General features: G+C 50.7%; 1 protein-coding gene across 1 annotated transcript in view; it reads left to right on the top strand.

The window, feature by feature from the left end:
• The first annotated feature begins 88 nt into the window (after positions 1–88).
• Positions 89–24,807, top strand: part of BPI (bactericidal permeability increasing protein) — a 25,951-nt gene continuing 1,232 nt past the window's right edge. The window contains exons 1-14 of the mRNA XM_081832808.1: positions 89–284; positions 2,858–2,972; positions 4,259–4,387; positions 5,794–5,955; positions 7,181–7,244; positions 9,426–9,489; positions 10,333–10,424; positions 13,297–13,473; positions 14,688–14,747; positions 16,184–16,351; positions 17,410–17,477; positions 19,603–19,645; positions 22,864–22,927; positions 23,964–24,040. Coding sequence (XP_081688934.1) covers positions 155–284; positions 2,858–2,972; positions 4,259–4,387; positions 5,794–5,955; positions 7,181–7,244; positions 9,426–9,489; positions 10,333–10,424; positions 13,297–13,473; positions 14,688–14,747; positions 16,184–16,351; positions 17,410–17,477; positions 19,603–19,645; positions 22,864–22,927; positions 23,964–24,040 — 1,413 coding nt within the window. The 5' untranslated portion in view covers positions 89–154. The remainder of the gene's footprint in view (positions 285–2,857; positions 2,973–4,258; positions 4,388–5,793; positions 5,956–7,180; positions 7,245–9,425; positions 9,490–10,332; positions 10,425–13,296; positions 13,474–14,687; positions 14,748–16,183; positions 16,352–17,409; positions 17,478–19,602; positions 19,646–22,863; positions 22,928–23,963; positions 24,041–24,807) is intronic.

Here is a 24,807-nt window from a genome sequence, read left to right as displayed (position 1 = left end):
GGGGCTCCAGCAGTCCTCCCCCTCTCCCGCCCCCACCCAGTTTCCTTCCTCCTTTCTACATCCAACTGGCTTGCGTTTCCCCAGCCAGCTCCTTTATAGATCCCTGGCTCCCCTCCAAGGCCTCCAGGCTTTGGCAGCATCGGAGAACGAAGACATGGCCAGAGAACCTGACAGTGCGCTGAGATGGGCAGCCCTATTGGTCCTCGCCACCCTGGGCACAGCTGTGATGGCGGCCACCAACCCCGGTGTCGTGGCCAGGATCACCCAGAAAGGCCTGGACTACGGTAATCAGATGACTTTCCTTCCCCCCTCTTCCACCCCTAAAGAGCACTTACTGAGCACCTGCTGTGTGCAGCCCTTTAAATCCAGTGCATAGCCTGCTCACTGCTCCTCAAAGGAGGCCTCTTACTCCCATCATATAGATGAAGAAACTGAGACTAGGTGAGTTGCCCAAGGTCACAGGGCTGCAAAGTGGCAGTGCTGGGATCAGAGTGCTGGTCTGGAGGACTCCAAGTCCAGTGCTCAGGCCCCCGAGGGTCCTCGCGGTCCCCTCCGTCTCTTTACCCAGCTGCCAACTCAGGCTTCTAGGCCCTTCTCTTCCCTCCAGAGCTGGTTCTCAGTCTTATCATTTGCCTTGAGATCCCTGGCTCAGTCTCCAGTGTGGGCAGAGCCCAGGCCCTGTGAGGCAGCTGAGTGATGAGGAAGGGGAGGATGAGGAGGGCCTTCTTCAAGGTCTCCCCCAGGGTAGGGGCTTGGCACAGCCATACTGTGCACATGACCCATCTGGATGCCCCAGAGAGGCTCCCTCCAGGCCACTCACCCAGGCCCAGACCTAGGAAAGCTTGGCCTGGAACAGCCCCATGCTGACCCGCTCAGATCTGTGTCAGGTGCTTTACACACGCCATCTCCTTGCATCTTTATGTCAACCCTGGGTGGGACATATTGTTAACTAGCAACAATTCACAGATGAGCAAATTGAAGCTTGGAGGAGGGACTGGGAAGTGGGTGGTCAGGAGGTGACCTCCAGTCTTGGATCATGTCCCCACGTCGGGCTGCTTGATGTTGTCTCCAGGGGCGGAGAGCCAGCCACCAAGAAATCCGACCAGGAAAAGGCAGAGAGAGCCTCATCAGCTGGTATGCCACCGAGGGAGTCAGGACAGCACTAGGGGGTGCTGGGCAGGCCACCTCTGAATCCCAGGGGGTGCAGACAGAGGCTCCATGTGAGCTGGGAGACAAGAGGATGGGTAGCCTGAAGGCTTCCCGGGAGCAGAGGCCTGAGCTTGGCCTTTAAACCCAGCAATGTCTGTGTTCTGTCACAGCAGCCCCAATCTCCCCATGTGGCAGCCAGAGTGGGTCTCCTGAAATGCAGCACTTCTGCTCACGTCCCTGCCCTCAGAAGATCACCTGACCCTTTGGCTGGCATTTGAGACCTTTCAAGACCTGGCCCCAGCTGACCCACAGGTCCTGGCCATCCCACATTTTCTTTCCCCTCCTGTCAGTGACTGTGTCTGCGCTGTTTACTTTTGAATCCCCGGGAGACCTGCTCCAGTGCCTGGGCTCCGGGACCACAAGGCCTGGATTCAAACCCTGATCCATTCTTCATCAGCTGTGTGGCCACTTTCCCAAATTTCAGCTTCCTCCTCTGTGAATTGGCGGTGGTAACAGAACCTGCCTCCTGGGGTTACTGAGATTCAATAGCTTCATACATGTACAGAGCCCACAACCATGCCTGGCACACGTAAGCGGTGGTGGTCATTTCCTAACTAGCTGTTGGAAGACACAAAGCCTGGGATCCCTCTTCTTACTACTTCCTCTTTCTCAAGTGACATGTTTGCCTTTACTTGTTCTTGGATGCTGCTAGCCACGTAATAACTGATGGCAGGATTCCTGACATTGGCATTCATTCATTCATTTATTCGTTCAACAAATACTAAGTGCCTTCCAGTAGTAAGTGCCAATCACTGTGGTAAATGTAGGGGCCACTTTCATAAATAAAGCAGATGTTCCTGCTGCAAGCCTTAGAGGGCTCGTATCGGGCAGCGGGGAGAGATAGTCACCACAAAGTCACGTGAAGAGAGGTACACTTACCAACAGTCACAGGGGCTCCAAAGGAGATGCATTATGAGAATGATGACCAGGCGGATTGCTCTTGTCTGCTGGTTCAGAGCAGGTTCCTGGGGGAAGTGATGATAGAGCGGACGAGAAGTTGACAAGGTGAAGGTGGGAGGGGAGGGTCTTGTAGGTAGCAGGAATGGCCCAAGCAGAGGTTCGAGTCCTGGCAGAGTCACAAAAAAAAAAAAAAAAAAAAAAAAAGGATGGCACAAGCAAAGATCCTGCGGAGAGTGAGGCCAAAAGTCAAAGAGATGAGGGCATAGCGCCAAGGGAGGTGCAGAGACAGTGTTCCAGAAAGACTCATAGGACACATGACTGGGTGTTTAAGGTGATATTTTAGACCAAGGATTGGCAAAAGGCAGTCCTCAGGCCAAATCTGTACCGCCACGTGTTTTTGTATGGCCTGTTGAACTAAGAATGGCATTTACATCTTACATTTTTAAATGGTTGAAAAAAAAAATCAAAAGAATAATATGTCACGACATGTGCAAGTTATATGAAATTCAGATTTCAGTGTCCCATCAATAAAGTTTTACTGGAACACAGCCACACCCATCCATTTACACATTGTCTGTGGTTGCTTTCCGGCAATCACAGCAGAGCGGAGTGGGTGTGACAAAGACAGTATGAGCCACAAAGCCAAAGATATTTGCTATCTGAGCCTTTACAGAAAACCCTCACTGACCCCTGGTATGGACAGGGACAGGCGGAGCCTCTGACCATCACCCCTGTTCTCGCCCTTCAGCCTGCCAGCAAGGAGTGGCCGTGCTGCAGAAGGAGCTGGAGAAGATCAACATCCCAGACTTCTCAGGAAGCTTCAAGATCAAACATCTCGGGAAAGGACATTATAGCTTCTACAGGTGAGGCCTGTGGAGCTCAATCCTTAGCGTACAGACCTTGTGGTGTCCTGGACCTACCTAAACCACAGAGCCCCAAACTCCTAAACTCAGAGAGGTTAAGGTCCACAAACTAGTGTTGACACCACCCCAAGGGGATATAATCCCCCAAGCTGAGTGTGGAGGAGGCCACAGAAGGTACTCACCATGACTCCCAAGGCAGGGGGAGTGAGTCATGAACCCCCAAACTCTGTGCTAGGCCCATATAACAGTAGGATTGGGAGGGGGCTGTTTTCAAGGACAGGAAGCCTAATCTAAAGTGGCCCAAGCCAGAATTTATTGGCTCACATGTTTGAGACGTCTCTGGAATAGTCTGGCTTCAGGTTCAGCTGAGGTAAGCCCAAATGCCATTGGACCCTCTTTTTGCCTTGCCACTTTTCAGCATCTCTTTCCTTGGGAAGGTCCAGTTCTCAGGTAGGGTGTCCCCTCGAAGATGCAAGATGGCCACCAGCCTTTCCTCAGCACTGAGAATCCTGTGGAGGGAGAGCGCTTTTCCCTTGCAATTCAAGCAAAACCCCTAAGATTCCCTGTGATTGTCCCATCTTTGGTTATGTACACATCCCTGAACCAATCACTGTGGCCAGGGGATACCCCCCACTAACTAGCTTGTGCCTGAGTCTTAAGCTCCACCCCGTGAAGGTGGAGGTGAAGTCAACTTTCTCTGGAGTGACAGAGAGTAGATATGAGGGAGGGTTCCCCCAAAGTAAAAAGGCAGCTCTAGTACCACGAGAAGGGGGTGTGGGTGGTGGGAAGAAAACCCATAAATGTCTTCTACAGAATTTTATACACGTATTCATTCAACAGATATTTTTGAGCACCTACTATGTGTGTGTCACAGCAGGCTTTGCTATAACGGTGAACCAAGAGAGACACATTCCAGCCTTTTATAGAACTTGCAGCCAGTTGAGATTACATGTATTATCCTCATTGATCGTCACACTTCCTGCAAGATGGAGATTATTATGCTCATGTTACAAATGAGAAAACCGAGGCTCAGGATGATTAAGTGACATGCCCAGGGTCACCCAAGAGTACCTTGAAGAACAGGATTCTAATGCAGATTTGTCTGACTTTAAAGCCTAGCTACTCTGCCCAAGGCCCACAGAGTTTCCAAGGCTGCTCTTATAGCTTCTGGGTTCTCCTGGAATGGATGCGGTGCAGCGTTGGGGGTGGGGGTGAGTCTGCACTAACCATTAATTGAGTCCTTGTGTGGACCCCCAGGAGGCTAATGGAGCGTTTCTTCTTCACAGCATGGTTATCCGTGGATTCCAGCTTCCCAGTTCCCAGATAAGACTAGTGCCCAATAAGGGCCTTGATCTCTCCATCAGAAACGCCAACGTGAAGATCAGTGGAAAATGGAAGGCCCGAAAGAAATTCATGTGAGTTTCCAAGCTTGGGGTTTATTGAGTGTGTGGGGTGAGCTCTTGGTGATAATTGGAAGGAGTGAGAGCCAGGATCACAGGAATGCTCAATTTTTGCCTTACCCATCACCACTTGTCCCCACAGGGTTCCTGGGGGCATTTTTCATGTGTGAAGTTTCAACATAGCCTTGATTAATAGCTGAGGATTTGTCTACATCACAATGCAAGACACTGTCAAGAGTTGGTACATGTGGCTTAGGACGGAAGGCTAAGTGGGATCTTTCATTTACGCCTTTATCAGTTGGCTATTGCTGTGTAACAAAACACGCTCAACTCAGCCCCTGAAAACAACAATCATATATTATCACTTTGTATCTATGTGTCAGCTGGAGTTCTGCTGATCTGGGTTGGGCTCAGCCGAGGCAGCTCTGCTCCACATGTATCTCTTTCTCCTCCTCCTTAGACCAGTGGGCTAAGGAGCAAGCATATCCTTGGTGATGGCAGACGTGCAAACAGGGCAACTGGAAACACATAGGTCCCCCTAAGCCTAGACTCAGAACTGGCCTATGGTCAGTTCTACTCATATGCCATTGGCCAAAGTAAGTCGCGTGGCCAAGCCCAAAGTCAAGAGCCTGGAAACGCACACAGCTCCCCGCAAGATAGGCAAAGGGGTGAAACATTGAGGCAAATCGTCCAGACTACAACTCTCAAGCTACATATTGGGTTCCCCACAAGGTGAGCCTGCCCTCTAGTGGTGGTGGCTCAGAATGACCGATCACTTCAGCGACTTCTTGGTGGGGAGTCCAGGGGCAAAATGGAGGGAGGAGAAGGCACTCTGGGGAGAGGGACACGAATCTGCCCTCCTGTACAAGGACTGCAGGGTCTGTCCCTTCCCCACAATAAGAATCGCTTAGTTCTTCACATGGGCTCTTTTGCATCTATCATTTCACTCACTGAGGCGAAAAAATAACAGAACTTCATCATATTGGAGAGTTGGCAAAATACATTTAGGTCCACTATCTTACCCAAACTTGTTTTATTCCTGAAGGAGAAGTTATCAACCCCATTTCACGAATGAGAGCATTAATTAATTAAAGTCCTGGACCCCCAAGCCCCCAGCTTTTTAGGGGCAAAGCCAGTGTTCCACCGCTAGCCAAGGGGCTAGGTGAGGCAACTGGACCTCAGAGCAGTTAAGACATCCAAAGCCACTCAGCAAGGGCAGAGGCAGTGGGTAAGAGCAGCGTTCTGCCAGGCGGACTCGGACCCACACTTCACTCAGTGCTGTGTGACCTTGGGCAGGCTGCTTCCCCTCTCTGAACTCCATCTCAAATAGCAAAACCTACCTGCCAGCGCAAGCTTGCAGTTTGAATGGCAGTGGGGAAGAAAGTGCTTGCTCCAATTCTTTTGTCCGTGTTTCCCTTCAGCAAAATCAAGGGCAACTTTGACCTGGGTGTGGAGGGCATCTCCATTTCGGCTGGTCTGGAGCTGGGCTTTGACCCCGCCTCAGGCCTCCCCACGGCCACCTGTTCCAGCTGCAGCAACCACATCAAAAGTGTCAGCGTGCGCATCTCAGGCGGCAAGCTGGGGTATGATCTCCTGGGACTGTGGGTGGGAGGAGGGACCTCAGGAAGCACCGTCCTAATCATCTCTGTATTCAGAAAACATGCCAAGTGCCCCCTCCTTGCCAGGTCTTGTACAGGGGCCTCAGGTGTAGGGGAGGGACAGGGTCCATGGACAGAGCAGACACCCTCCCTGCCTCAAGGAGTGGAGTCACTTGTTCATCCAACATTCATTCAACAGATTTTACTGAGCATATATGATGCCCCTGGCTCTGGGCTACCCACTTTACGTGCACTAAAACTATACAGTGCTCACCACCAATCCATAGGCATGTATGCATCCACTCAACAAACGTCATCTAAGAATCTGTTGCGCACCAGGCCCGTGCTCAGGAAATAGCAGTGGCCAATTAAAATTCAGCAATAGCTAACAGTGGCATGTGTAGCATTCTTTTAAGCTTGTGAATTGTCTCAACCAATGAACACAATGAAGTTAGTCTATTATTACCCCCATTTTCAGAGGAGAAAACCAAGGCAGAGAGAGAATAGGAACTATCCTGAGTTTTCAAACCCAGTGAGTGTTGAAAAGGGATTCAGCCCAGAACTATCTGGCCGCAGACTCTTAGCCACACAGCCCCTGTTCTCTTGAAGCTTCCTGCCCAGTGGGGAAGATAAACATTAATCAAATCATTGCACTGGTGAATGGCTCACAATGAATTACAAAAGGATATAAGAACTAAGAAAAAGAGGCACAAAGTGCTACGAAGACATAGAACAGGAGGATCTGACCTAGTCTGGAGGCTGGCTGGTTCTTCCTTGATGAAATGACATTTGAATTGAAATGAAAAGAGTAAGTAGGAGTTAATTAGGTGGATGTTGGGGACAGGGGGTGTTTTAAACAGCAGGAACTGCATGTGCAAATACCCTGTGGTGGGAAGCAGCACAGAACACAAGAGGATACGGCAGAACAGTGTGGCTGGAGTGCCAAGAGGGAGAGCAGTAACGAGGAAAGAGGCTGAGACAGGGTGGGGGTCCAGCTATGCGCCAATTGAGGAAATAAACTCATAAACGAGTTACTGCACCCAGAGGGCCAAGTATCTAATGGGGGTGTATGTGTGTGGTTAAAGCCCAGGAACAAGGGTGCTTAGGCTATTTGGAAGGGGAGGAAGGCTTCCCACATGAGGCAGGCTCCCGAATGAAGCCCTGGGACACTTGGGAAGCCTCATACATGTCTCCACATGTCAATCTCCAGGTGGCTGATCCAACTCTTCCACAAAAAAATAGAGTCTTCGTTCCGAAAGACCATGGCCAGCAAGGTAAGACGGGCTCAGAGCGGAGCGGGGGGGGGGGAAGGGGGGTCCTCAGTGTATGCATCACTGGATTCTTCGGCTCTCACCCCAGAGGACTGGAAGTTGTCCTCACAGCTCTTTGAAACCACAGGTCCAACTTAGAAACCAGTCATGAGGTGTCCAGCAAGAGCCAAGAAAGGGTCCCAGCACACAGCCTCAGCGGACTCGCCCCACTCCTGCTAGACCACCCCTGCTCTTCCTTCCGCATTCCTCCCTTCAGGCAAACTGCCTTCTCCTGCCTCGCCCTGCCTCCGAAGCCTCTTCTCAAAGTCCTCTGGCCTCCTCCCCCATCCCTGCCACACCCCAAACCCCTCTCTGGGTGCTCCCTACCCGGAAGACAGGAGACGTGCAATTGAGGAAGCTGGTAGGCTAGAGTGCCAGCAAACCACTCCCTAGGGCTGGGACTGGTACCAACCAGCATTCCCAGCCCTGCCCTCACCCTAAATCCACCCAGGCCAGCTTCTTCAGTTGAGAAAAAAGGGGCCATTCCTTGCGCTGGTTTTCCATGAATGAACCATTAGCTCCTAGGAATACCCTGAGCCTGCCTCACAGGCCAAGTGAGTCAAGGGCAATGGGGAGCCATTGAAGATTTTAGGCAAGGGGGTGACCTGGCCAGATCTGTGTTTTAGAGAAATTTCTGGGGTTGCCATGAGAATGACTGGAGGGGCCAAAAGATGGGGCAGGGCGTGTCAGGGAGACTGAGGAAGCTGTATGGTCTTCTGAATGTGAGCCACTGGGTTTCCAGGCAAAGGCAACAACGATGGGGGTAGGGAGACATCAGTCAAATCAAATCATCGGTCTGAAGGCATTCTATCGAAGTCTTAAAACAAAAAAAACAGTGCATGGTTGTCACAATGCATAATAACACAGTAGATTATAGAATGGGTTTTAGAGTCAGAATCTCTGGGTTTTAATTCTGGTCCCAGGGCCTAACTAGCTTTGTAGCTTTGTGCAAATATCAGAACCTCAGTTTTGCCATCTGCAAAATGGGGATGTTAATACCTCTGGCACCAAGCTGCCGGAAAGATTACTGAGGTAACGCAGGTGGTGTGCTCACCCTCCAGCCTGGCTAACCCATGGTTCAACTGTCTTTGCAATTAAGTAATAGTAAGAGGGGAATGTTAGCATTTAGCACTGGAACTATTAAAACAGAGTATTTCTTGGTAACGCCATAAGAGGCCCCCCAAAAGCAGCCAAACTAAAAAGTATGAATGTACTGCTGTCAGATAGCAATGGTGATGGGGAGAAGGTGCAAGAGGGCTCTACGTACACGGGGTGGGGGGGCTCGGCACGACGCCTAGAACTCTACAAGGATCCCAGCACCTAATCCACATGCAATCCTTATGACCGGTGTTGGGGGGGAGAGTCATGATTTTCCCCAGTAAACTGAGGCACAGAGGGGGAAGTGATAGTACTGAGGTTCAAACCCAGGCCATCCCACCTCAGAGGTGAAGCTCTTAATCATAATAAGATATTCTTTAGAAGACAGTGCTGGCTTGAGTGGCTGGCTGGCTGGCTGGCTGGCTGGCTGGATGGATGGATGGATGGATAAAGGAGATATCAGGGTATCCATGATAGTAGCAAGAACTGGAAGTGAAGAGGAGTGAGCTGGGCAGTTGGCTCCCCAGGAATGCAGAGCGAAGAGTAGGTATCTGAGGGATGCTCCTTGTGTCTGTAGGGGGGGCTGGGGGGGAGGGCAGGTAGGATGGAGCAGAGAGGGGCTGTAGCGGGAAGACGGGCTCCAGGCTGTGGTGTGATTTGCTGTGGTTTGGAGCCATCTGGTGGCCCTCCTGGGTGAGTGGCCTCGGAAGGCGGTAGCCCAGGTGTTCAGCCGGGCCCTAGCTCCCAGATGTGCTGCCCCTGCCCCTGCCCCTGCCCCCACCCCTGGGCCATGTGGCAGAGTCACAGGCTCCTAGAGGATGATATTCTTGGGGCGTGCAGAGTCACACATCTTGTGTGGTAGAAACACTCTGGGAAACCAGTGTTCTCCCTCCTACATTTCTGTCCTTCCTCCCTCCCTCCTCCCTTCCCTCCCTCTCTCCTTCAAAGAAACATTCAAGGAAAGGAAAACATGTCAGGTTCCTTATTCCCAAAGGACAGTTTCCATTAAGGGCAGCCCTCACTGATCACTTCTTTGGTTCTCTCCAGATCTGCCAGATAGTGACCAGTTCTGTGTCCTCCAAGCTGCAGTCTTATTTAAAGACACTTCGAGGTGAGCATTGGGTGAGGTCAAGGCAGCTGGGATACAAGGGGCAGGGGGACCGGGAAACAGGGACCGTGTGCTGGAGCCAGCGAGTCTCCCAAACTGCTAGCTGGGTTCTCTCCCTGCGGACTAGGCTGGGCAGCACATGGTGTGAGCACACTGAGCATGTTTAAGATGCCTTCCGTCCCCAGGCACCGCCCCAGCCCCCCCCCCCCCGCCCCCACGGATTTGCAGGGTCCAAGGTTTGGCCTCAGCAAGCAGGAAAATGATTTGGGTTGGAGTCCCAGCTCCATCACTCACCCGCTGTGCCGTCTTGGACAAGTTACATTTCTGAGCCTCATTTCGTCCCTTCTAACACGGGAAGGAAGGGCTTAAGGAGGGACCCGTATTTATTTAATTCTCGTTGATGACTGCTGAGAAACACAGAAACCATTCGGATCTGAGCCAGCCTGGGCTCAGCCTGGTGTATTATCACTGCTAGTAACAGTCCCTTCGGCTTCTGAGCCCTGACCATGTACAGGGCGTCTGTGGGACCACTAGTATTCGTTCTACCAATGACAAAAAGTGGCTTAGAGACATGAAAGGACTTGTCCAAGATCATAGAGAGTTCAATTCAAGCTCTCTGCTCCTTGACCATATCTCGGGGCTGTTGGAAGAAGGGAAGGAGATGATGTCTGTTTATGTGCGGTGTGGGGTCATTTCCCTCCCTCAGGGAGGGCTCCCTGGAGGAGGTGGGAATGGAGCCCGCACTACAGTTCTTGATTCAAATTTGGCTGATGCCGACACTGCATCTTAGGTCCCAAAAATGCTGCCATGCAGAGCCAACTCATGGTCCATCTTCTTTCCCTCTAGTGACAACCAAAATAGATAAGGTCTCTGGGATCAATTACTCACTGGTGGCAGCTCCGACAGCCACGGCTAACAACCTGGACTGGCAGCTGAAGGTGAGACTTACACTGAGGGACATATACCCTCAGGCCTTTGTCTTGGACCCTCGGGGGCTCCTCCTCATCCTTATCTCTGCACTTTCTCCCTGCTCCAGGCACACTGGCCTCCCACTACTCCTGAACCACCCTATGCATGCTCGCTCCCCAGGACCTTTGCACTTGCTCCTCCTTCTGCCCGGAAGCTCTCACCCAGATATTCACATAAGCTCTCCCTTCCATCTTTCCAGGCTTTACTCAAATCTCCCTCTCCCTAGAGACACCTTCCCAGACCACACTCACTGAAACAGTTCCCTCCTTTCCCTCCATATCCATTACTTATGACTAACAGCCCCCCAACACGCACATGCACACAAACACATATACACACACACAGTCACACGTCTGCCTCCCTCTGTGATGAAAGAGGAGGGGCTACAGCTGCTTCGTTCCTGAGTGCTGGTCAGGAACTCCAGGTGCAGCACCTGGAGCTATGCTTGGTATCTACTTGCTGCTTAGTAAATATTTTGATTGGATGGACAGATGGATGGATGGATTGATGGATGGATGGATGGAGGGATGGATGGATGGAGGGATGGGTGGATGGAGGGATGGGTGGATGGAGGGATGGGTGGATGGAGGGATGGATGGAGGGATGGATGGGTGGAGGGATGGATGGATGGAGGGATGGATGGATGGAGGGATGGATGGATGGAGGGATGGATGGAGCTTCATTTCATGCCACTCTCTCTTCACTCACCACCCTCCAGCCAGACACACTGGCCTTGCACTTCCTCAACACACCAAGGTCATTCCCACTTTAGGGCCTTTGTCCTACACCTTCCCTCCCCCTTAAACTGCCTTCCCTCGCATGTCCCCGTCTCCCCCACTGGCTTCTTATACTCCAGGTGGGTCTGTGCTTGGATATCACTCCCAGAGCAGGCTTCCCTGGCTGCCACAGCTGGAGTAGGTCCCACCCCTGCATTCCGTCTGGATGTCCCTCATTCAGTCCCTCCACAACTGGTGACTGGCTTGTTTGTTACCGTTTACTTGTTTGTTCTAAAACATGTTTGATATAGAAAAGAACATTTAGAAATGAGGAGCAGAGAAATAAATAGGAAAGAAAGAAGGAAGGAAGGAGAGTGAGAGAGATTACCCAAATATTACAACTCAGAGATATACACTATTGACACACAGATTAGATCCCTCCAACCCTGTCTCTACCAAGACACGGAAAACACACACACGCACGCACGCATGCACGCGCATGCGCGTACACATAAAAAAAACCCCACGTATAAGACCTAGGAATAAATACACACATACATGTATTTACATGAGTCTTGTTATACATACTGTCTCACAACTTTTCAAAACAGAACAGCGTAGCATGAACATCTTTCCATGAATCGTCCTCCTACAGCCCTTTTACTGGCTGTTGGGTCTTTCCGGGGGACACTTGTGACAAGATTTGTGGACAGTGCCGCCTTCTGGGACATTTGGGCTCTGTCCATTTTCTCCACACATGTAACCAGAGCTGCCATGAACATCCTTGTCTCTGGATCTCTGCCCATCCTTGACTATTTCCTAGAAGTGACATTGCTGGACCAAATAGACTTTAAAAAAATCTAAGTGATACAATGGAATAAATGATTAAAATGATACATAATTATTTTTAGTGAATGAGGATGTCCTGTTTACTGCCCCCCCCCCCCCCAGGCTCCTGCCCAGAGGTTTAAGGCTGTGAGCCATGGAGCGTGTTAACCTCCGGCTCCCTGGTTCGAAGCATTCACATACACACAAAGGCAAACCCATCCGGTTTTACTGGTGATCCATTTTCATGAATGGATACACTCTAGCCTTTCACTTGCTTTTCTCGCCTAAAGATATGCATTGCAGTTGGCTCCTGGTTGGCACATGGACTTACCATTTTTAAGAGTTGCATGGTATTCTGTAAGATGGGTGTCATGGTGTTTAATTTTTAATAATGAGATGATTCAAAGGTACAGAGAACCCATCACCCAGATTTAAGAAATGTTACCATTTTGTCATATTTGCCTCTGATTTTTTTTTGAGATGAAACATTCTAAAAATAAATCGCTGAGGCCACTTGGGGTCCCCTCTACCCCCGAAGGAATCACACAGATATGATGCTGGTGTGTATCCTTCTTACCTGTGTTTTTATACTTTTACTACATATCTATGTGTGTCAATAATTCTTGCTTAGTATGTTTTATATGCCCTTAAATTTTACATAAATGGTATTCTACCATATGTATCCATCTACAATCTGCTTTTTTTTATAACTCAACATTGTTTTTTCCTAGCTAAACAAGTGATCTGCTTTTGCAGCTGTTGCCAAATTGCTCTTCAGAAACTTATTAAACATAGACTCCCCAGCAGCATATGAACACTCACCCAAAACTGGATAGTGTGAGTTTGAAATACACGTGCACTTAAAACAGTTTACCTCTCTCTTTAAAATTTTGCTAATTTGACAGACGAAAACAAGCAAACAGAATCTCATTGTTCTTTCAGTGTAATTTCTGGGCTCATTGGCAAGGCCAAAGCTGAGCCAATGGCGCGACTGGGAGTATGCCAGGTGGTTGGGAGTGTTGCCCGAGGGACCTTGGGCACGTCATTTCACCTCCCTGTGCCTCAGTGTCCTCTCCTGAAAAATGAGCATCATCACACCTGCCTCACAGGATTGGCAAGAAAAGCCCCTAGAAACTAGCTCCCTGGAGGCACAGGATACTATTGTTGGTTTCTGGTCATGGCTTCCTCCTCTGTGAGCGCATGATTGGTTTCCTCAACCCATTTTCTCCTGGGATGAAGACATTGAGTTATAATTCCTGAAGGAAGCCCAGGCTCACCCTGTCTCCTCCGCCCCCAGGGGGAGTTTTTCAGTGTGGCGCACCCCAGTCCTCCTCCCTTCACCTCACCAGCGCTGGACTTTCCCGCCAACCATGACCGCATGGTGTACCTGGGCATCTCCGACTACTTCTTCAACACCGCGGGGTTCGTGTACCAACAGGCGGGGGTCCTACACCTGACCGTCACAGACAACATGGTAAGGCCAGGCTGGGGGTGGATGCAGGATGAGCGTGGGCTCAGAGCCCAGCAGGCCGTCTGGACTCGAACCTGTGTTCACACGGCGGGGGAATCGTAGCCCAGCCTCTAGAGGCGGCCAGACCTGAGTTGGAATATCGGCCCCCCTCTTTTCTAGCTGGGTGACCTTAGGCCAGTCATTCAAGCTCTCAGGATCTGTTGCCTCACCTGTAAAACACCAATACCAGTATCTCTCTCCCCAGCATGTGAGAGGGTGGAATGAGATATGGATGCACGAGAAGCACTCAGCACACGCTGAGCAGGTAGGAAGTCCTTGATGAGGGATGAAAGTTGCAGCCAACACTGCCCGAGTACTTGCCCCAAATGCAGTGTTTTGTTTTGTTTTGTTTTTTAAGATTTTATTGAGACACAGCGAGAGAGGGAACACAAGCAGGGGGAGTAGGAGAGGGAGAAGCAGGCTTCCCGCGGAGCAGGGAGCCCGACGTGGGGCTCGATCCCAGGACCCCGGGATCATGACCCGAGCCGAAGGCAGATGCTGAACCGACTGAGCCACCCAGGCGCCCCTGCCCCAATCCAGTCTTAGCCTCACATCGCCATTATCATCATCGTCAGTGTCTCTATTGATATACTCGTGACTGAGTCCTGTTCTGGGCCTCAGTTTACCCATCCTCTCCAGAGTCCAGATGCAGCCAGGTCACCAACCATGTGGGGTTCTGCCCACACTGCTCCTGGAAGAGGATGTAGGGGCACCAAAAGGATGCTGAGCCCCCACATGTCCCCTGGAAATGAACAAGGACCACCAGAACGAGAACTCTTCGGGACAAGAGAGTCAGCCAGCCACACTTGCGTTGGCAGAGACGAACGCACGCGGAGGAGGGGGCTTGATGGCTTTATATCTTTACAACTGTGTTCCTGTAGAGGTTTTGAGCATGGCGAGCTGGATGTGAGCTAATAGAAGCTGGGCATCCTACGTGATTGCTTTGAAGAGCATATTTGAGTTTTTTAGGGCAAAAAAATAGGGAAGCTAGCCGTCACTGAACGTATCCTGACTGTTCTGGGTTCATGGCTGCAGAACTTGGGGGTCAGCGTTGTTGTCATGGATGGGCTGGCCGTTGTCTGTGTATTCAGTCTCTCACCCCTCATATGGAATTTGGTCCCCTCTCCAATCTATAACATAATCCTCCAAGATACTTTTCTCTTCTTCCCTTGCTACAGATACCAAAGAGATCCAAATTCCGACTGACAACCACATTTCTTGGAACCCTCATACCCCAGGTAAGAAAGAGGCTGCTCCCCTTTTGTCCCCTCATGAGGCAGCCTGGGGGTGCCAGGGAGGACTGAGCTCTGCTGAATGGCCTGAGGAGAGCACCCCCCGCCCCCCCGCCTCCAGATCCAGAGGCAACCCAACCTGAGAGTGGAAACAGCCTTGTGCAGCCCCTCCTCCATGCAGAGAGAGGCTCCAAGCACCCAGGCGACCAGGCGTGAGGGTAGATGCTGGGGGCTTATCCACTCAACGAATATTTATTGAGTGCTCACCATGTGGCCAGGGCTCTGCTCTTGGCATCTAGCAAAACAGACCATATCCCTGCCCTCCTGGAGCCCCAGGCCAGTGAAGAGAGAAAATTACCCTTCAGGCACCCAAAACAATTAAAAAGAAGGTGCTCCCCATGACACATGAAGCCAATGGATGGATGAGGTCACTTCAGATGAGAGCCTCAGTCTCAGTCTGCCCGGGCTGCCATAACAAAGTGCCACAGGCCAGGGGGTCCCCACAACAGGAATGTATTTCTCATGGTTCTGGAGGCCAAGAAGTCCAAGGTCAAGATACCCACAGATCTGGGTTTGGGTGAGGGCCTCTTCCTGGTTAAAAGATGGCTACTTTCTTGCTGTGTCCTCACATGGCTGTTCCTCTGAGCTCATATAGAGAGAGAGCAAGCACGCTCTGGTGTTTCTCCTTATGAGGCCATTGATCCTATTGGATCAGGGCCCCACCCCTATGACCTTATTTAACCTTAATTACTTCCTTGGTGCCTTGTCTCCAGCTACAGCTGTACTGGGGATGAGAGCTTCAATACATGAGTGTGGGGGACACAAACATTCAATCCATAACAGCCTCTCCAGTGGTGGCACTTCCAGAAGTTTCTATACAGGGGGTACTGGTGTGGGGAGGCGAGACTGGTAGGGGGATCAGGGGAATCTTCTTGAAGCTTTATGGCCTAACAATCACGTTGTTTTTCTGAGACCGAGAGTCTACCCAGTGGGTGGGTGGGGGGGACTGGAGGCTAGAAGAGGTTGGGTTGTCACCAAAGCCCTCCTTAAGATATGCAGCAGGAGGCCACCACTGCTCTGTGAAGAGGTGACATTTGAGCTGACCCCTAAAGAAAGGGAGAGAACCAAGCTGGGAAAGAATGAGGGTAGAAGCATTCAGTGAGATCAGCAGAGAGTGCAAAGGGTGTTAGATGGGAACAGAGTGGGTTGTATGTTTGGGGAACAGAAAGGAGTCCCATGTGGCTGGAGCTGGAGAGCCAAGGGGTAGAGGCCTGTGGGGGGAGGCTGCAGGAACCGAGTCCCACTGAGTGAAGTCTTTACGATTTAGTCAAGAAGCAACAGGAATACATTGGAGGTGTTCATGCAGGGTCAAGACAAGATGGGATTTAGAAACAGTTGAATAAAACTGTCACTTTGTTGGTTGTCCCCACTGGGGGCCGCAGGTGGCCAAGATGTTCCCCAACATGCCAGTGCAATTCAACATCTGGGCCTCGTCCCCACCGCACCTCACCATGCTCCCCACCGGCCTCGTCTTCACCCCTGCCCTGGAGATCCAGGCCTTTGCTGTGCTCCCAAACTCCTCCTTGGCTTCCCTCTTTGTGCTTCACCTGGTAAGCTGTTCCCAGATGGTAAGCAGATGAGGGCACTGCCCTCGGAGTTGGGGAACCAGGGTAAACCATGCCCAGATTCAGATGCTCCAGGACCTGAGACCAGAGCCCCTGTATTAACTGCTTCTGGCTTCTGCAGGCGTTCCTGGCTTCAATTCTTCCCTCCATCACTGGCTTGAAATATGTGTACTGTTTCAGGTTCATTCACTCATATCTCTGGTCATTCAATTATGCATTTGTGAATTTGTTCATTCATTCAATTATTCATTACGTTGCTAACTTGAAATATGCTAGACCTGTTCTGGTTCATGCACACATTAATTTATTCCATTATTCATTTATTCATTCACTTATACCTTTGTTCAATTAATCATTCATTTGTATATTTGTTCACTCATTCATCACTTATTTATGCATATCTTTGTTTATTCCTTCATTTGTGTGTGTAATCCTTCGCTTATTCAAGTTTTTGGCCCATTGCTGATTTTTGCATTCACTCATCTGCTCACGCTGTCACTCCGTGAGCATTTGCTGGCACCCACTGTGGCCATGGAGGTGAAGGCCAGACTCTCTCCCCACCAGGGGGGTGCTCACAGGCCTCAGGCAGGTCTGCCCTCTCTCAAGTTGAGACCCATTTTCCCCATTTGGTCAATTAAATGGGTTCTGAAGGGTCTGCCCTGGATCATGCAGACAGTGGGCAGGAAGGTTGAGGTGGGGAGCTCAGTTTTCTGATTCAGTAAGTATTTGTTGACTGAATGAATGAATGAATGGCTTGAGAATAGGGCTGGCCTGGACTCTAGCCCTGAGGTCAGTCTCGCCCAGCCCGTGCAAGTGGCCTGGAAACCTGAAATGGTCCCTAGAGCAGTGGGAGAAAATGGTAATTAGGGGACAGCCCAGGACTCACCAATAAGCACAAAGCAAAGGAAGAGCCCCTCCTCCTTGGCTTCCGTGTGGGCTCCTCTGCCAAGCCTTTGTGAAGCTGACCCTCCCATCTTGGAGACCTTGCCAAGGCCTCGGCCCCTGGCTCAGGGGATTTCACTCTTTGGATTGCTGCTTTGCAGAACACGAATGCTTCGATGGAGGTCAACGCCACGGCTGACAGGCTTGTAGGAAAGCTCAGCTTGGACACGTAAGTGGCCGCCCACCCACTCTTGGGGCCCATGGGCCAGCAATGGCCCCACAACACACCAAGCTCCATGTCGTTGCTTTCCTGTTCATCCATCACATTTAAGCCTCAGACGGTGCGCGGTGGGCACCAAAGCCCTGTTCTGCAGACAGGAAATCTGATGCTCGGAGATGAAGTGGCCCACCCAAGGTCATACAGCGTAGGTGACCAGTCATCATGGTTTACCTGCAGTCCCCCAGTGTTAGCATGGAAGGTCCTGCACCCTGGGACGCCCCTCGGTCCTGGGCAGACTCATGGCTGTGCGGGGCCAGGAGGTGATTCTACTCTGCGCCAACCCTCAGCAGCGCCCAGCCACCTCTGTCCCTGGCCTGCCTCAGCACGTGGAAAACCCACATCCTTTCCTTCACAGCCCATCTGTGGGCTGTGCTCAGCTGCCTCGTGCTGGGAGAGCCCCGACAGCGGCGGCTGTGGTTAGGCATAGGGACTCTGGGTTGGAGGCTGCCTGCATGCAAAGCACAGCCCCCCTCGGCCAACACTCTACTCAGCAAACTTCCAATGCCCTGGCTTCGAAAGAAGCCCGATGATGTAACAGAAACCAGCCCAATGGCTGTTCCTTGCCAAGAGCGTTGTGGTGAGGATGAAATGAGGTATTAACATGCATTGAAGTGTGGAGAACACAAGGGATTTAAGGGCTCAAGAAGCAAGAGTGAGAGAGGGACACACGGAAAAGAGAAAGACAGCAATGGGGGGAGAGACAGGGAAAGTCAGAGACGCATGGAGAGACTCTCAGAGAGAGACACACACAAAGGGAGGAAGGGAAGGGAGAGACAGAAAGAGAATGAGAGCAAGAGAGACAGACAGATGGAGAGGCAGACACAGAAGGGGGAGAGAGAGGGAAGAACACACACAGAGGAGGAGAAAGGGAGACCCTCGCAGAGTCAGTGTGTTGACCCCAATGGTTAGACCTGCTGTCTGCCTCTTAATCACGCTCACGCTGTTTAAATTGAGTCTTGACCTACATTCCTGCCCACTTCCACCTTCTCTGCAGCACAGAGCTGTCCTTCTTAACCTCAAGACTGGCTCCTGAGGTTTACACGCTGCTTATTTCTCCTGGCATCATTCTGACAAGTGTTACTGCTTCGGATACATGTGGATTTAATTTCCCTTGAACACCCATGAGCCTCTCAAGTAGAGGAGTCGGAGAGGATACAGCTGGGTGAGGGCTGAGCAGATGCTCAAATGTGCAGGGGTGGGGTGTGAGAGTCCACAGAGCAGGAGTCCTGGGGCTCCCACCTCTTGATGAACAAGGGTGAGCTTTCAAGCTTTATTGGAGACAAGAGCTCAGGCATCAGGAGATCTGTTGAAATTCTACTTTGCTAATTGTTCTTTGTATGACCTTGGGCCAGTTGTCTGACATCTGAGTGTCGGTTTCCTTATCTGTAAAATGTGAGTGATGGCCCTTGCCTCTGAGGGTGTTATAGGATTTCCATGGGGTAAAGCACACAACATAGTGAATGATAGGGTTCAATAAGTAGCCATTTATTTCCCACTTTCTTAGATCACTGTTAAAATGCCATAAAGACAGTAAAGAGGGGATAGTTTATTGGCTCTGGTAATTGAAAAGTGGAAGGGTTTCAGGCAAGGGTGGATCCAGGTGTTCAAATGATGTCCTTAGGATTCTGACTCTCTCCATTTCTTGGTTTTACTATCTCCTATGCTGGGTTCATTTCTCAGCAGGCTGTCACCGAGTGGTGACAAAAATGGTCACCAGCAGCTCCCTAGTTTTGCTGGAGAAAAGAGAACACCTCATTCCCAGTATTTCCAGAAGTCCTTGGGGCCAACTCTCATTGACACAGCATGGGTCACGGGTCCATCCTTCCATCACTGTGTTAGGGGAGGTGGACTCTGCCCTTTGGCCAGCCTACCCCAGAGCTCAGCACTAACAATGTCGGGAATGGGTGATGCCCCCAAAGGAACAATTAGGGAGCTGTGACCAGAGGGAGGGGAACGGATACTGGGTGGGAAAGCCAGGTGGCATCCACCAGAGAGGGACTCTTCTCCCCAGCAACCAGACTCTAACACAGGTCAGGCAAAAGGTGATCTCAGCTTCCTCCTCCTCTTCACACAGGCTGCTCCTAGAACTGAAGCACTCGGACGTCGGCCCCTTTTCGGTGAGTCTGTCCTTGGTGGCTCCCTCCTTCCGCCGATCTTGAGATAACTGTCCTGAGGGCCACAAAGGCTCCTGGCATCATTTCCGGAGGCCACCTGTTCATTTGCATATAATTTGCATGCGAAGTAATGGCCAGAGGAGTTTTGTGGGCCCACAGACCCAAGCTAGAATCACTGCTCCTTGCTTACTAACTGTGGGCCTTGGGCAAGTCACTTCCCCTCTCTGAACCTCAAACCTTCCCCCAAATCAAGCATAATCCTTTCCACCTACGTGAAAAACCAAATGAGGGTGGGGTAGCACGTGATGGGGAGGCACACAACGTAGTGAATGATAGGGTTCAATAAGTAGCCATTTATTTCCCACTTTCTCTTAGATCACTGTTAAAATGCCATAAAGACAGTAAAGAGGGGTTAGTTTATTGGCTCTGGTAATTGAAAAGTGTAAGGGTTTCAGGCAAGGGTGGATCCAGGTGTTCAGATGATGTCCTTAGGATTCTGACTCTCTCCGTTTCTTGGTTCTACTATCTCCTATGCTGGCTTCATTTCTCAGCAGGCTGTCACCAAGTGGTGACTAAAAGCTCTTATGGTGCCTGAGCTCTTACAGTGGCTTGACTCAGCCAGTAACTAATTTCCGCTTCTGCAGAAAATAAAAATTTAAAGTTGTCAGATTCACAGAAAGAAGGGCACCACATTTTATGAGCCCAGGGATTTACAGCCTGGGGAAGGAAACGCAATTGTTCCAGAAAAAAAAAAAATGTAATATTTACAAATTGTAAATGTCACCAGGCAATCATCTTGAGGGTGCTACATTATTTTTGAATATTTTTTTACTATTGAAAAAGTAAAACATCTACATTATAGAATGTAGGTTGAAGGTTAGACCATGTGATCAGGGAAAGCCTCTCTGAGGAGGTGATATCTTGCCTGAAAGAGCCAGCAAGGTGAAGATCTGTCGCAGGCCGAGGGAATAGCAGGAGCAAGGCCATGTGGTGAGAACAAGTTCAACATGTTTGGGGAATGGAGGGAAGTCAGAGTGGCTGGAGCAGAGCGAGTTGGGGGTGGGGGTGTAGGAGGAGATGTGGCTGGAGAGGCAGACGGGGCTAGCTCATCCTGGGCCTTCTGGCCTAGAGTAGATTGTGGTCAAAGGGCCGTGAGAAGCCGGTGAGCAGTTCCACACAGAGGGTGACATGATCTGAATTATGCTTTTATAAAAGATGCCCCTAGCTGGGGCGAGGGGAACGGATTTGGGGGGACAAGAGTCAGACCAAGTGTATCAGTGGGAGGTGGGTGCATTTGTCTAGAAAGAGGAGAAAGATGGCAGATGGGAGACACACTTTGAAAGTGGAATTAGATGGAGCTTGGTGAGAGCTGTGATGTATGTGGTGGGGGGTGATGAAGAGTGACTCTTAGATTTTCGGCTTGAACAGCTGGGTGAATGGCAGAGCCAATGTGGAGGTGGAGAAGGGCAGGTGGAAGGGAGGAGGGCGAGTATCTCGCCAGCCCACTAGATGATTCCATTACTTGGAATCACTGACCATGACTAAGTAGACTTCCCCCGCTGCTTCACTCATAAGTCCCCCCGGGGCACTGGAGTTGCCCAGGTAAATAGCAGCTCAATGCTCTTCAACAGCCACCTTGAATGAGTAAGAAGCCACGGCGTGCTGATTTTGTCCACAGTGTCTTCCTACACATGGCCCATGGCCCTACACATCTCTCAGGGGGCCTCTTGTTGAACCCCTAGAGAACATTTCCTTAGATTTCTGAAATGCCTCCCAAAGATCCTCACCAAGTGGGTGCCTTGTAAGCCACCCACCCCCAAAGTTGGACCATTCCAACATTCCCTCCAAATTGGATGGAAATCCAGCCAGCCCTTTCCATCCAATAAGTCTACAACAAACAGAAGGACCCAAACAACCTCATTATATTTTCATGGATTTACTGGTGCCCGAGCTCTTAACGGTGGCTTGACTCAGCCAGTAACCTAACTTCCGCTTCTGCAGAAAATAAAAATTTAAAGTTCTCAGATTCATAGAAAGAAGGGCACCACATTTTATGAGCCCAGGGATTTAGAGCCTGGGGAAGGAAACGCAATTGTTCCAGAAAAAAAAAAATGTACATATTTACAAGTTATAAATGTCACCAGGCAATCATCTTGAGGGTGCTACATTATTTCTGAATATTTTTTTACTATTGTAAAAGTAAAACATCTACATTATAGGGTGATCAGAACCTACAGATTTGCAAACCAATGAGAATAAAAGCCATTCTTATTTTTGCCACTTAGTTAATCATTTGGAGTATATCCTTCCGGACCTTTTGCTATGGATATTCAATAGGACGGTGGAATTATGTGGTTTCCATGGCCTGCTTTTCCTCACTCAAATATATATCATGAATATCTCTGTGTGGATAATTAAATTCCTACAATATTATTCTTAACAGTTGCATCGTATTTCCTAGAATCAAGGTGCCACCATGTCCCCCAGATAATTCCCCAATTGTTAGACATGTAAGTTGCTGTTAATTTACTGTTTTGGTTGAATTTATGGCTCTGGTGAGCATCCTTACATCTTAATTTTTACCTGCGTCCTACATCATTTCCTTAGGATGAATGCCTTACAGGCATATTTGCTGGCCCACCAGGCACACACACTTTTTTTTTTTTTTAAATTGGAGATAGAGACAGAGAGAGAGAGAGCAGGGAGAGGGGCAGAGGGACAAGCAGACTCCCTTGAGTGTGGAGCCCGGTGTGGGGCTCGCCGTAGGGCTCGATCCCAGGACCCTGAGATCATGACCTGAGCTGAAGTCAGATGCTTAAACGACTGAGCCACGCAGGCACCCCCAGGCACACACATTTTTAAGGCTTTTGCTGAACATGGCCGAATAGAACCTCAGAAAGCTTGAGCCAGTTTGTCCTGCAGCAGCGTCTGAGACCATGCATTTTCTCACTCAGAGGTTTTCATGTTTAAATACACTGATGACCTTCCTTTCCTCTGCCTCGTACCTTACATCTAGAACATGCTTTACATCTGGAACCTGGGACACTGGGTCTAACACTTGGGTGCCCTGATTGGGCTGCAGAATTTTCCCGTCATCCCCTGTGTCCCTCACTCAGCAGTTTTCCCAGCTTTGAGGTTGCCCCGAGGGGAAGGGAGGCTGGCAGAGGATGCCCGACGACACCAAGGTGCCCTGACGTGGGCCCTGTCCTCCTGATTTCCAGGTTGTGGTGCTGCAGGCTATCATGAATTATGTTCTGCCCGTGACTGTGATTCCCAGGATTAACGGTAAGGAGCTTTGGAGAATGAGTGACTTTTAGTCCTAGGGGAAGCAGGTGGGGCTCAGTCCTAGAGTCACCTAATATCTGGCCCAAGTTATGGAGGCTGGAAGGTGGTCACGTCAAATGAACCTTCAGTGGCATCTGACCCAGAAAAGGGATGGAGAAAAGGGGCCGCCCACAGCTTGCGCTCCTATTATGTGCCCATCTATTATTCCATCCAATCTTTAAGACAGCCCCACGAGATGAGGATTTTCAGGGGAGGAGATGGGAGATCCGAGAAGTCAGGTGGGCTGCTGCAGGTCACAGAGAAGGTGAGAGAAGAAGCCGGAGCCCTCAGCCTTTTCCCACCTCTGAGAGAAGCTCCAGGGAAGAAGGACTAACCTCGGCTCCCGGCTTCCGCTCACCACACTGATAAAAGCCTCACCTTCGTGGAGCCAGGAGCAAGAGTGCTCAGAGAGGTCCACAGACCGCGGGCCAGAATAGTTAGAAATTATAAATCAAGACCACAAATGATTCTCAAGACTACGACGTCTCTTCCTACCTTGACAAATGTAGCTTCGAAATGACCTGGGAGAATGGGGTTGAGTTTAGAATTCTCTGGAGTTCCATGTCAGAATATGGCGGTATGGGGTGGGGGGAGCTGGTCCCTGGCTACTCTGGTTTCACCCTAAACATTGAGGGTCTTCATGTGCATACCAGTAGATACCCCAGTCACATGCCCCAGGCTATCTACCCCCCACCCCTGCAAGCAGCCGCCCCTGGCCATGTACACCAGCCATGAGTGTGGACTTGGGGAAGAGGCTTGCATGGGTCCTGAATGTGGGCTTGGGGCTGTTGGGGTGGGAAGGCTGGGCTCCCAGGTCCCTGGAGCGTGGTGAAGAGTCAGAGTCTCCAGAACAGCCTACACTTCAAGCCTGCAAGCACCTGCCAATTCCTACTCAGAGCCAGGCACGCAGGTTCAGGGAGGCCGCCCCCCTCACCCGGCTCTCTAGGGCTGACCTTCGCCTTCCCTCCCCTCGTGCTGACCTCATCCTCCATTGCAGAGCGGCTGGAGGAAGGCTTCCCTCTCCCGCTGCCCGCCAACATCCGGCTCTTCAACCTGGTGCTTCAGTCCCACCAGGTAGGTCCAAAGGTCCCTTTTCACCCAATGTCCCTCAACAACAGCAACCTGTTGCCAGAAAGCTTCCTGTGGGCAAGCCCTGTATCAAGCACTCTCTACCCTTACAGCACCCTGCAAGGTGGGTGGCTCTTAATGAACAGGGAAGAAAGAGTCAGGCTCAGAAAAGCCACACAGCTCTTCAGGCAAGTCCAAATTCACAGCCAGGTCCCTGCTTTGAACCATTGGCTCTGAAGCATCCCCCGCCTCTGCTCCATAAAAACCGGAGCTCACTTGGTGGCCTCAGAGCCTCTTTTATAAGTGGATGCCTTTACATCTTTGATGTAAGGTGGCATGCCTCCCAGCGGGTAAAAAGAGAGGCACGAAGTGGAGACCTATGTCCCAGAATGGACGACCTTCTCTTACCTGTCCCCCAGCCAGACCCACAACAGCCTCTGAGACTAGTTAGGAATGCTTTCTTCTCCTAGCTTGGAAGGTTCCCTTTCCTGGTTTTCCAGCTACCTCTCGCTGGGTCGATGCAGTCCTCCTTACTGGTTCTTCCTCCCCCCTCCTCCCTCCTCCTCTCCGTCCTCACCCCTCCCTCCCCATCCTCCCCCTCCCTCCCCCATCCTCCCCCTTCTTCTCCCCTCCTCCCCCTTTTCCCCCCTCCTCCCCCCTTCTGCCCCCTTCCTCCCCCTTCTCCCCCCTCCTCCTTCTTCCTCCTTCTTCCTCCCTCTTCCTCCCCCTTCCTCCTTCTTCCTCCTTCTTCCTCCCTCTTCCTCCCCCCTCCT

Source organism: Leptonychotes weddellii, chromosome 10 (assembly GCF_054177405.1).
Source record: "Leptonychotes weddellii isolate Sample4059 chromosome 10, ASM5417740v2, whole genome shotgun sequence".
In the NCBI taxonomy this organism is placed as follows: domain Eukaryota; kingdom Metazoa; phylum Chordata; class Mammalia; order Carnivora; family Phocidae; genus Leptonychotes; species Leptonychotes weddellii.
The sequence above is the reverse complement of the archived record's forward strand: the minus strand, read 5'-3'. Positions and strand labels throughout refer to the sequence as shown.